This window comes from Cyprinus carpio, chromosome B23, assembly GCF_018340385.1.
Source record: "Cyprinus carpio isolate SPL01 chromosome B23, ASM1834038v1, whole genome shotgun sequence".
In the NCBI taxonomy this organism is placed as follows: Eukaryota; Metazoa; Chordata; class Actinopteri; order Cypriniformes; family Cyprinidae; genus Cyprinus; species Cyprinus carpio.
In genome coordinates, this window is record NC_056619.1 from 14,354,296 (window position 1) to 14,367,243 (window position 12,948).

The 12,948-nt window shown below is 43.1% G+C and overlaps 1 protein-coding gene across 9 annotated transcripts in view; it reads left to right on the plus strand.

The window, feature by feature from the left end:
* LOC109084630 (arginine-glutamic acid dipeptide repeats protein-like) overlaps positions 1-12,948 on the plus strand; it is a 150,753-nt gene that overhangs the window by 94,532 nt on the left and 43,273 nt on the right. For all 9 annotated transcript variants that reach the window (XM_042751393.1, XM_042751390.1, XM_042751392.1 and 6 more), the window contains 2 exons: positions 10,669-10,774; positions 11,611-11,707. In XM_042751393.1, the coding sequence (XP_042607327.1) occupies positions 10,669-10,774; positions 11,611-11,707 (203 nt within the window). The remainder of the gene's footprint in view (positions 1-10,668; positions 10,775-11,610; positions 11,708-12,948) is intronic.

The window sequence follows — 12,948 nt, forward strand, 5'->3', positions numbered from 1 at the left end:
AAAAATGAAGGATAGAATTTGAATTTGTCTATTGGAAATTGATTGGATTGTGATAAGTGGTTGTGTGAAATAGTGGAGGGAGACTTAATGCACTTTTGGCAAAACCATGTTTATTTAAATTTGTTTAAAACAGAAACCTTTTGTAACATAAATGTCATTGTTGTCAAAAGTAATTGGCATATTTTACATATATTGTGCATGCTTATAAATATGTTTTTGTACATTTTACGTTTTAAAATGATTTGTGAGGTTTTTTCTTAATGCATGTGTCAACCACCTGTGTGCAGGAGACTGGGTGTGAGCACAAACCTTTTTTTTTTCTCATGGAAATCACACAGAAATGCTGGTGTAATTAGAGAGCAGCAGAGCTGTATTGTGGAATTATGGGTAATGGCAGTGCTGGTGCATTAGTGTAGAGTGTGAGCTGTTAGATCAGGCTCATTGTGGAGAGACTGTGAGCTGGATTAGATGAGTGATCAGAATGAGAATTTCTAACTCGGTGCTCCTTTCTTGATGGCTCCCCCAGAATGCAGTCCTTTTAAAAAAGGTAAAATTGTTGCAAAAGTAAGAGGGGTAATAAGAAAAACAACAGAAACCCATGCCCACTGGCTGACACTGGACCCAATGAGCACAAGAGAGCAGGAGCTCTGGGCTTTTACACTCTCCTTGTGGAGCGTTTCGACGTGGGTCTTGACAGCGTGTAATCACTCACACACACACTTCGTGTGCATCGCATGTGTGTTTGTTTGCTTCTAGGAGAGCCGGCTGGTCAATACTTCAGGACTGCAATCAGGGGAGGCTCAGCAATCAATATCATCACAGTGTGCTGGAAAATGTCCTCCGTGCACACAGCACTCTACTCAGCCAGAGAGAGGGAGAGAAAGAGAGGATGGGGAAAAATACAGCAAGAAAGAAAACAAATGCAGGGAGGGGCAGTGCAAACGGTTGTAAATCTCAGCAGGCTTGCAAACAAACAGTGCTTTTCAGTCATCATACACAAAACGGCTCTGATAGCGCTTTATCACCTCACGACGCTCCCTGCCTCTCCACCACTGGCTGCTCTGGGCTGTCAATCATCCAGCTGGAAGCTCGTTGGCTGCTGTGTGAGTGGGCGGACCTTGTGCAAAAGGCTGGAGGGATAATTTACCGACCGTTGCACTAATGATGCTGAGCCGGGTGCCATCAATAACCCCAAGCCCCCCCCCCCAAACACACACACACACACACGTTCATAGACTGAAGACCACATTTAGCTGTCAGTCTCACTTTGTGTCGTCCTTCATCTCAGCAGACGTTGGCGCACGAAGACGTTTCTTTACTTCCTTTCGTTCTAATCTAGTCCGGTGGCGCGTCTTCTGCACCAGCTCGATTTGACATTAGTTCGGCGGTGGAGGCCGATACCTCGCTTTGTCAAATGAGATATCAGTTTACTCTGAGTGTACTATAGTACTTGATGAAAATGTCAAATGGCTGATGTCTCTGCAGCCCTCCCCCAACCATATGCTCACATTTTAGTGCATGGGAAATCGTCAGCACGGTTACGTGTGTGTGTGTGTGTGTGTGTGTGTGAGTGTGTGTGTGTGTGTGTGTGTGTGTGAGAGTGTGCGCCCGCTGCCGCCCATTACATCTAATTAGATTGACCTCAGCTCTTATCTGGCAGGACTGTGTAGGCACTCTATAACAAAGAACCGCCTTGGTGGTTGCTGGTAGAGGTGTGTGTGTGTGTGTGTGTGTGTGTCATAAGGGTTGAAATACAGCTGAAAGATGGCATGCTGGGAGTGCAACCGTGGGCTGAGAGTCAGCCGTGACCCTTGAACTCCAGCTGCCTGTGTCCTCCTCATCCCTGCAAGAGATATTCATTTCCTTTCTTCTTGACGCAGAGTCAAAGCGTGTGTGCCAGACTCGACAAGGAGATCCGCATTGTTTCCTGGAAGTTGTGCGCATGCGCAAACCCACATGTGTGTGTTTGTACATGGAGCGCGTGTGTAATTAAAGGGGACGGAGGGATTGGAGGAGGCAGATGATCTCTCCTCATGCCTGTAGTGCAGGGCTCCTGTGGCAGATTGACAGTCTGGAGCACAGATAAGCAGCTTCCTGTGGCGCTCCTCTTTATTTTTCCCCCTCCGCCCCGTAGGGAGCCGTTTTAGCCGTGCACACATGCTCATTAAAATCTAAATGTATAGGGAATGAGGCTACGCCTGTGCTTGTCTGTCTACATGAGGATGTGTGTTGTCATTCAGATATGTATCCTGTATCTGTCGTGTTTGTATGAATATTTGTCAGCGGTAATTTCTCTCGGCCACCGGGTACCATGCCGCCCGTCGAGCCAGAGGGCGTGGCTCCAGCTGGCATGTCGCAGACCGGTTAGTTTACCGTCTGTCCGCACACACACAGGCTCCCCGACTCATCCTAAGGACCTCACGCCATGGTCCTTCTAGATGGTTGAACACTTGCCCACCTCTTAGGACGCGTGAGCTGGATCAGTATGTGGATCCGTTCCTTTGCCAGCCTGTGTAATGCTTTGGCTCCTTTATGCGAGAGGTATTAGGAGCTAAATATTTGCAGAGGTTGATTTTTGAAAGGAAAGCCAGTGCAGGGGGAAGCTGGGTGAAAGGAATGTGTGGTGAATCACAAGTGAGGGTGGGAATTGTGCTCTTGTCCTGCCTTGATTTTTCTTCTTCTACTGAAGTGTACTTGGTAAAGACTACTTCCTGCTGAGTATCATTGTCAGGCAGTCAGGACTTGTAAGAATCAGCATTTTTTTCTTGTCTTCCTCTCTCCCTTTCTTTATGTCTTCCTTTTTAAAAATGATAGCTTTGTTCCAAATCTAGTGAGCTATATTGTTGTCTACGGTTTACATAGGCAGTTGCCTTTTAAGGCAGCATCCAAACGAATATGGAATATTTATATTACTATACTTTCATTTTGTCCTTTCAGTTTTTATTTTTAGTCCATCAAAAATGTTTAGTGTTTTTTTTATTTAGCACAGTCTAGTGTTGGTGTAATATTATTTATAGATAATTTTTGGATTTTGAACACTGAGCTTGTTGCAATGCATTCTGGGAGTGAGAGTGGGACAGGTTGGGGAAAGGTCGAAAGGTCGATCTTTTGAGGCTGGTGTAATGGGATGCAGCAGTAGCAGGGAGATCTTAATTAGCATTATTTGTACACCCAGCACGGCGCGAGTCGCTGCTAAATGGACAGGAACGTACGATAATGCATGGCAGCGAGCCAGGATTCAATCTCGGGATGCCCGAAGCGCAACATTGCTATATGTCGCACAACATATGTCTTTTTAATGTTGTTTTGCATCCCATTGACTTTCATTCTGTAGACAAAAAAACCTAAATTCATTTTTGGGTGAACTGTTCCTTTAAAATGCGATCTAGGAAGACAGCACCCTAGGTTTTGGAACTGAGCTAGAGTTTATAAATATTTCCGTCAGTTAGCCGAGTCAGCGGGGGAGATGGCAGAGTTAAATCAGTCTCTCTGTCTTTCTCACATTAAACTAAACAGCTTCACTTATATACAAAACCTGCTCTTGTACTCAATCCATGAACGCTGAGCCACATGCACACTGGCCAATGAAAGCTGAACACTGTAATCAGCCCAATCAAATAATCAGAACCCAAGTGAGTCAGCGACACAATTAGAGCCAGAGCAGAACAAAGAGCATTGTGTCAGAGTACAGCAGCGCAGAGAACAGAGGAAGGGTTTGCGCAGCGTCTGTTACCTCAAGCCCCTTTCCCTGCATCAGCTTGGCTCGCTCCAGCCCGAACACACTGATCGATTAGCCGTGGCTTAACCAAGACTTCTCATTTCCTGCCTTCCATTACCGTGCTCCATCACACCCGGCACTGCTCAGCGGCCCATGCTGCAGCCTCAATGCTGGGATTAACCAGCCAACCAGGCACGGTTCACATTTAAATGCACACGGCGTGTTTTTCTCTCTCTGTTTTCTGTACCCTAACATAAAGGCCCCACAGCTTGCGTTTTATTCATACGTCAGTCACGTAAACACGCTATTTTTTTTTTTTTTCATTTCATTCGTGCTGCAGCCATTGCCTGTGGTTCAGCCCTTTTCACCCCACCATGATCCTGTCTGTGTTTATCTATGAATGCATGGCTGCTCCCCTCCCCGGCGAGTGAAACGACCCAGTCATTAGGCCACACTAACAAGGCTGCGCATTGTCTCTCTCTCTGCTTTCATTCAGGAAGTGCAGGGACTCAAGGCTAAACCGAGCCTGCTGCTTGTGCGACTGATCCGCCGTGGCTCTCTCTACAGATTTCGGGACTGGATAAGCTCACAGGCTCATGTGTTTTGCCTTTTGTGCTCAAATGTTTTGAGATGTTTCACATTTCTGGGAGGCTGTACGCCAGACTTGTGCTCTTGTAGTACATTATCTCACCGGCCGTGTGACAAGGTTGTGTCAGAGAGCTAAAGAATTATGGAGTAACTCTATACTACGACAGTGACCATTGAGGTCAGGAACACGGATCTGGCGTCCCCTGAGCTCGCAGGCATTCTCCTCTCTAAAGTCGCACTGCTTCAGTCCATAAATCTACACTGTCAGCAGCCATTTAGGACTGGCACAGTCAGCTTTTAGATAAGATGTTACCCAAGACGAAGGAAGAGGTCAAATCTAAAACTCTACAAGAGAGAGAAATGGATGGATATATATATATGTATACATAGTTAAGTTATATTTTAATACTACATACAGTACATAATAAAATATAAGGTTTATCTTTTTAAACATTTCATTATATTATTTACATTATATTAAAACATCATTAGTCACTAAGCAGATCAAAAATGTATTCACTAAGCCAATTTGGCAAGTAATTCATTGATTTAAAAGCCTGAGTTTTTGAGGCTGTTTGACCACTTCATTAAAAGAATCTGCTCATAAGAGTCATTTGTGAATCGGACAGTTTGCACTGTATGATGTTTTTTTTAGTGCTGTCAATGGCGACTACACAATAATCACAATAATCACAATAATCTATTTATTGTGTTTGATGTGACTGGATACCGCAAAATAATACAGTCACATTCAATTCAGGCTGCAAATTCACATCGTGGGTAGAATATGATGTATTTTGTCTGGCCGCTGTCAATTGAGGAGCGACATTGAAAGCTTGGGTGTGTGTGTACAGCGAAGCTTTCTGATTTGGCCTGTTATCGATAGCTGTATTCAGAGCTCTTCATTTCCTGCTATTGTCTGGATCACTCAAAAACAACCACAACTGAAGGAAAAGAAAGAGTAGTCTGTATTTAGCTATTTTAGAAACTATGCGGGTATCTTATCAGTCTGCTCACATGCTTTACAGATTGTTTCTTACAGATAAAAGCATTCATTTTTATGATACATTGTTTTGTTTAACCATTTTGAAAGAATGTCTGTGGTTTGGCTTGCGTCTTTTAATGTCTCCCACAACAAAACGTTACAAGAACAATAGACCTGTGCCATCAGTGCTGCCTCGTGAAGGAAAAAGTGTTTCTCCTTCATAGCAATAAAATAACAACCGTTTAAATATTAACGTTGTCTTTCCACTCATTGTTTGCCTGGAGACTGCTGTCAATCATGTCTCAGGAAACACCCCTTTCTTTCATGTCCAGCCCCCAGCATTCAGGCATTAACTGAAGTGTTTGAGTACCAGGTGGGGGGTTGAGTGAGGGGAAAAAACTGTTATGAAAGAGGAAAAGGGGGGAAGGGATATGAGCCGCTCACACCTGCTGTGTGTAGCAACCCAACACACGCTGAGATACACATCACAGCCACTGCATCTTCATATCAAACACACCTGACGTGATATCGCCCAACGGCCAGCTACAGGAAATAGCCTTCGAGATCAAGAATCAGGGCGAGGAAATAGAGAGAGGGAGATTATGTGAAGTGCACAGAGTCAAGTGTTTTAAGTGTTGCTGTGTTTTTGAGGCTGGTGTAATGGATGCAGCAGTAGCAGGGAGATCTTAATTAGCATTATTTGTACACCCAGCACGGCGCGAGTCGCTGCTAAATGGACAGGAACGTACGATAATGTCTGCAGATCTCTGGCTTCCAGCATGTGTACGTGCACAAGATGGATAAGGTGGTTTCGTTCCAAAACCCATTGAGCTGCTTTGCTTTGTACTGTCACATATGGAGCTGCTTTCTAAGGTGAAAACCACAACTGATTCCAGTAGAGTTTAGCATAGCTTTTTACGAAGATAACAACATGATGCTGTAATAAACATAAATGCATAGAAGAGACATTTAGGTGAAATACTACATTTAAGTGTTTAAAGTGTTTATCCATAATTTTCAGTATCAAATTTGGCCACCATTTTGGATACATAGCAATGCATTCTGGGATTGTCTCATCCACAAAGAATACATACAATCACGACAAAGCAAGGCAATCCTTAAGTGAAAAACAGTGGTTTATCCCAAATTTCTGTGTATTGTTTATGCATATTATGCTACTGTTTAAAAGGTTCTGTTATTTATTAATTTATTTATTGATTTGTCACAAGAATGCATCAAATTGGGGGGAAAATCACTGTAAAAACTTGTCAAATAAATTCCTTTTCAAATAAATGCTGTTCTTTTGAACTTTATTCATCAAAAAAAAAAAAAATGTATCATGGGTTTCACAAAAAATGTTAAGTGGAACAAACTGTTTTCAGCATTTGTAATGTTTGAGCATCAAATAAAGCATATTAGAATGATTTCTAAGGTTTCAGCTTTTGCAAGTATAATGCCATTCCACTCACATTGCCTGTATTCTTGTGCTCTTTGTTTGAGGAGCACTATTTATATACATAGCTACCCAAGTAGATCATTCCAACACAGTCACTATTGAGGTTCCTTTAAAAAGCAGCTGTTTATGTAGGCTGTAGACAGTGAGGCAGCTCACTAGGTTCTGGGACAGAGCTGTAAATTTTGGCAGAAATTGTGTATTACAAAGGTTGCATAATGTTGCCTTTGGGTTAGGAACGAGTTAATTTTACCTAGGCAGACAACTTCACTGTTTTGTACCAGAGCTCACATGAGTGGATTTGTGTCACAAGGTTGGGGGTGTAGTTTTATCCTGGTTTTGTTACACTAAAAATCTCCCCCTTTGAACTGTCTAATGTGCATCAAATCCAATATAGAGAGTGGCTGACAGATGGGCAGACTTTGTTCAAAGCGAGTCGTGATTTAATATCTAAACAGCAGAGGGAGAGAGAGAGGCGCCCGGTGTTTAGCAGCATAAAGGTCCTGACTGTGCCGGCATCACAGCTGTGACTCTCTCCCTCCCTCCCTCCATTTGTTCTTGTAGACAGGCGGAGGAGTAATCTGTACACAGGCTTTTGCAGGGGAGAAACATGTCATCAACACTTGTTTACCATTATTAGTTTCAGTCTGACGGTGGCAGGGCAGCACAATTGCTCTCCTTCAACTGCCCGAGCCGAAAGGAGTCTGTGTGAGACTCGCTGCTTTTTCTTTATTTATTAAAAAAAGGAAAAGCACGCTACATGTCTATTCACATGGGACGTTTTTGTTCGCAGGGCTTACAACGACGTGTTTTTCCTCTCTTTGTCACTCAGGCACATACAGCTGTGAGCTGAGGTCCAGATGGAAGTGCTTGTGTGTGTATATGGAGAGAGCTGCGTCTGGTCTGTGTCTGAGAGGCAGTTAAAGAGCGAGCGAGCGTATGGGCGGAAACTGTCTCGGTGTGCACATCCATCATGCGTGAGAGAGTGAGCCCTTTCCTGTCTGCCTGCTCCTCGCTAATCATATTATGTTTTGTAGATCATAGATCTGTCCCTCTCGATGCCACCAACATGTACATGCACTGGGCAGAACAAGCGCTCGAGCCGTTTGGATTCTTGCATGTCTGCCAAAGCCCTCAAGAAACCATTTTCCACCACCACCTTCTTCAGGAACTGCGAAAACGCCTGCTTTTCTTCGGTTCCTCTGCACAAGCCCAGTTTGGTTAGGGAAACCGGAGAGAGTTCTGGTGCCGGATGACAGAAAAGCACAACATTGAAATTGAAAATAAACACACATTTCCTGTTAATGTGCTCTAGGTGGAGAGCTTCAGGGTCTGGCTTTGCTTAACTGTGGCTTGGTTATGTGAGAAGAGACCACGAGGGCCCAGGCTGCGGTTGTTTTACCATCTCCTGTTAATGTGGGAGCCATGTGACCGCTTCGAGCTGCCTATGTTAACAGACAAGACCTGCCAGCACTGCTGCAGCTGCAGCAATGTTTAATGAACATGCTAAACGGACAAAAAGTCAGCCGGCAACACGCAGCGTCAGGTCACAGGGGTGGGAGGTTCTGCCACGGCGGCCGTGTCTGTGTTGGTACCTTCAGCAATAGCATGTAATAAAGCGAGACTAATTCAAACGCCATGTACGCAGGCATTCGCTTCGTGTAATTTTCCTCTCATTACCACCTCGGTTCTGCGTCCAAGCTTCTGTGTGCAGCTCTTTAATTCTCACATCACTAATGAATAGTCCTCACACATCCTTTCTCTGTGATGTGTGCCACACATCAGGTTATTATTAGCCCAGTAGCTCCCTGTGGAAAGCCCAGCTGTTGGCGTGCCGGTGGAGTCTGCTTAACACCCCTGGAAGACTCCACCCTGCTCTGTTCCCCCTCCGGCCAGACCTCGTAAAGTCCAGCTTCAGCCTCTTATAGCGCTCTCACTGGACTCTTACGCTGGCTGTGTTGTAATTAGTGCTGCCTGAGCTGTTCGTCTCGCCCTGCCTCCCCCGTGCTTCTGACACTTCCCACTTCTCTCTTCTGCCCTCTTTAGGTTAGGCTTATATCATCAGTGTAGCATTAGGCATCACAATGACGAATTCCGTGGCATTCCGCACTATAGAGTTAATTCTGTTTAAATTCACAGCCACCCCCTCCGTTCTCCTCAGGAATGTCTCGCTGCTCTGATGGAGGGGAAATCTCTCCCTTTACTGTCTCCGCTGCTGACTGAGACCCAGTTTATAAGTGAGCCGGCAGGCCCCTCGAGCAGTCTTAATTCAGTCATGTGTTTGGAGAGGTGGCTTTAAGCTGTGCTGGGATCAGCCGGATGAGGAGCGGCTCGGGGAGGGGAGGGAATGCTGTGTGGAATGTCACTAATCAATTCAGCATTGTAATTGTAATGGGCTCCTCGCCGCTGCCTCCATTCGACTGCCTCTCTCCGCTTCAGAGTGCTTATCTTGATAATTTGATTCTGCGCAGTGATCCGTTCGGTGTAACATGCAAACATAATTAGGGTCTGATAATGAAACAGTCATTTCCAGCTCTAGAGCAGTGACAGGAAAGGTCGCACAATTCGGCCACATAAGGAACTCTTTGGACACCACAAATATCTTAAGCGTTTGTTCTTGAGGTCTGGAAGTGTTCATTTTTTAATGTTGTAAATTAAGACACAAGTGCTGAAAGCAACCCCTACACTGCTTTTGGTCTCCATCAGCCTCCATCCTCAGCTGAACCAAGCTCTGAAATACCCCGAGGAGCACTGGTTGTCTCCCCATCTGCGGTGTAATAAGCACTGACAACACCTCTGATGACACATACAAGTGGCCCAGTTACAGAGAGAGCGCCTTCAATCTCATTTAAATAGGGTTTTAACCATCTTAACCATACCAGAATCAGCAGCACGCTTTTTATTTTGCGTAGATTCTTGTTATTCATGGTCTTTTAACGCCATGGATTCTTCCCTTCGACCTTCATTTGTCAGTCATTTGAAAAGAGAGAACATTTTTGCTGTTCTTTAGCAGATATTCTACTTCATTTGCTCCCTCTTAGTGATTTCCAGTGACCTCAGTAAAGGTAGCAGGAGTCTTGAAATATCTCAACAATGAGCTCAGCCCCCCATACGCCCCACTTTGAGAAGCCAGAGCTGCATGAAGTGAATCAGGCTTTCAATAAAAAAAGACCCTTGGCTCTGTGATCCACTCTTGGTTTTTTTTTTCCACACTATGCTGGCGCAGTGGCACACACTCGGCCTTTTGTGGGGAATGTGGTAATCTGTAGTCATGTTAAAGATGACTGTGATTTCTGGCTGCTGCTCCGGGGGTCTTGTCGCCAGCATCTGCGTCTTTAATGTCCTTTTAAACCATTTGAATGGTCAGTTGGCTTCGTGTGAGAGGATAATAAATATTTCATGTCAGGGAATAGAAACAGTGCTTTGCCCTTTTCTTCCCTCTCTCTGGCCCCTCTTGGAAGCACCTCTGGGAGGTCTGGACGCGACTCAGTGCTGCCACCTGCTGGTCATTCTGCGCTACTGCTGCGAGAGGAGCTGTGTGCAGTCCCAGGGACGGACAGCGGGTGGCAGATTTCAAAGTGCAGCTGTGGAAAAGAAGGGAGCGGCAGCTGATGTGTTTGGCTACACAAAGCCAGCCTCTTTTTTTTGTTCATTTTTAGTTGCCTGAATATGCACCATCCATGTTTTTTCACCTCCCTCCCACACATGGTCACAAAGCTGCTTACTTTATTAAAGAATTAAAGGCCTTCAATCCCTTTTTAATTGACTTTTTTCCACCCAGGGCTTTTGGCACAGGACGACTAGAACTATAAAGCCAGTTGTGGCACCAACTCGCGTTTGCCAAGAGCTCAGTTTGTGACCCTGTTAACAAACAACTAATGCCTATTTTGTTTATTTTAACTAATGTTTGTTTTTCTCTTTCAGAGTAAACGGGACCATCTGTTAATGAATGTGAAATGGTACTACCGTCAGTCTGAGGTACCTGACTCCGTCTACCAGCACCTGGTGCAGGACCGCAACAATGAGAATGGTACGTGTGTGTGTGTGAGATGGTTGAAAAACACAGAACTTCATTTGAAGGGTCCTTCTCGCCCGCCATCATTTATATAACCACCCCTGGTTATTGGTTTGTGAGGTTTCTTAGAGAACGGCATCTCAAATAAATGTGGATTCAGAAAAAAAAACACCCTCCTGCCCTTGTTTCCCTGGTAACGCTCCCTCAAGAGCGACAGCGGGGCCGTGAAGTGCAAATAACTTTCAGTGTAATGTGCCCTCGGAGCTCTCATTCTCCTGACTATCAGCAGCAAATCTGAGCTTGATACACACATCAGGCAGTAATAACAGGCCGGGGGGCTCTGCCCGGCTGGGGCTTTGGCACTTTGATTCACACCGCACTCTAATAAAGCATTAAGAAGGCTTGCGTTTCTGCCAGCCTGCTGGAGAGCAGCAGCCGCCACCTGCTGCACCACTGACTAGTCTGACATGGCAGCCATTGTTATCTGTGCTGATGCCATCTGAAGACTGATATTCATCCAATGCTGTCTGTTTGGATCTTTGATTGAAATATTTCCCTGAAAAGCTTCAGAATAAAATTCGTTTAGTATTTCATTCAGCTTTTTCAGTTGCATTAAATGTTTTTTTTTTTTATTATTGAATTGAATCCCGTTGCTTAATTCTGCTGTACTGCTTACTTTCATTGTGTTTTATATAGTCTATAGCAGTCATATTTCATAAGCTGTGAGAGTGTCTGTGCATCTGTCTGGTTTCTTTTGTGTCTCGCCTGCATTTATTATGTGTGCACGTTTTTATTAGCGGCAGTCTGGATGCCTCTCACCCTCCGTGTCTGCTTTCTGTCTCTTTCTCCAGACTCTGGTCGCGAGCTGGTTATTACTGATCCCGTGGTTAAGAGCAGAGAGCTCTTCATCTCAGACTATGTGGACACTTATCATGCTGCTGCCCTCAGGTAATACGCACAATTACATTTACCTGTGCTTAGGAATTCATTAATTATTAATTAGCAGTAAGGTGTTAAGTGCTCATTAACCTAATAGAGAAAAACCTCTCAATATCCAGTGTACCTCAATATACCCCCCCCCCTCTCTCTCTCTCTCTCTCTCTCTCTCTCTCTCTCTCTCTCTATATATATATATATATATATATATATATATATATATATATATATATATATATCTATATATATATATATATATAATTAATTATTAATCGCGATTAATTGCATCCAAAATAAAAGTTGTTTACATAATATATGTATATGTACTGTGTTTGTTTATTATATGTCTAAATACACGTGTATATATTTGGAAAATATGTACATGTATATATATTTTTTTTATTTTTTTTTTTTTTTTTTTTATATTTTTTATATATATTTAATATATTTTTATTATATTTTTTACATGCATGTGTTTGTATTTATATATACACATAACACAGAAACACGATAAACACTCATATATTATGTAAAAAAAAAAAAAAAAGGTTTATTTTGGATGCAATTAATCGTTTGAAAGCACTAATATTAGGGGTGTAACGGTACACAAATTTGACGGTTCGGTACGTACCGTCACAGTTTTAACATCACGGTTCGTTATGATTTCGGTACAGCAGGGGGAAAATTTAACTTTTTTTTTTTTTTATAGTGGTTTACTAAACAAGTTGCTCTTTCTTTAAATACATTCAGTTCTAGTTTACATTTTCTTAGTGATAAAAATACTACCTCAGCTTATACATAAACTATAGGGAGCCCTTTTACATTATAAGGTTACAATAAGGCCCAACTACTTGACCCAAACTTATATTTAATTACTTTTTTTTTTTTTTTTTTTAATAGATGATCAACACTCCACTTTAAAAAAAAAAAAGTATGCAAACATGTAAATTGAACATAATGCAGTTTTTAAATTAACTTATAAATAACATTTCTAGGCTATTTGTTAAAATACATTCAATTACACACTGGCTGTCATAGCATGTTTCATAACAGATTAATTTAAATATACATTAAATATTTAAGACTAACAGGTTTAGTAAAATATGACTAGCATATATGGTGTAGTATTTCACGAAATGCTCCTCTCTAGAGTTCATTTCTCTAGTGAACTAACGAGCTGAGGACACTGATGACTTGCTGAGGTAAATGAGAAGTTACGTGGCGTTTTATTTCCATCCCGTTTTGTTGATGTC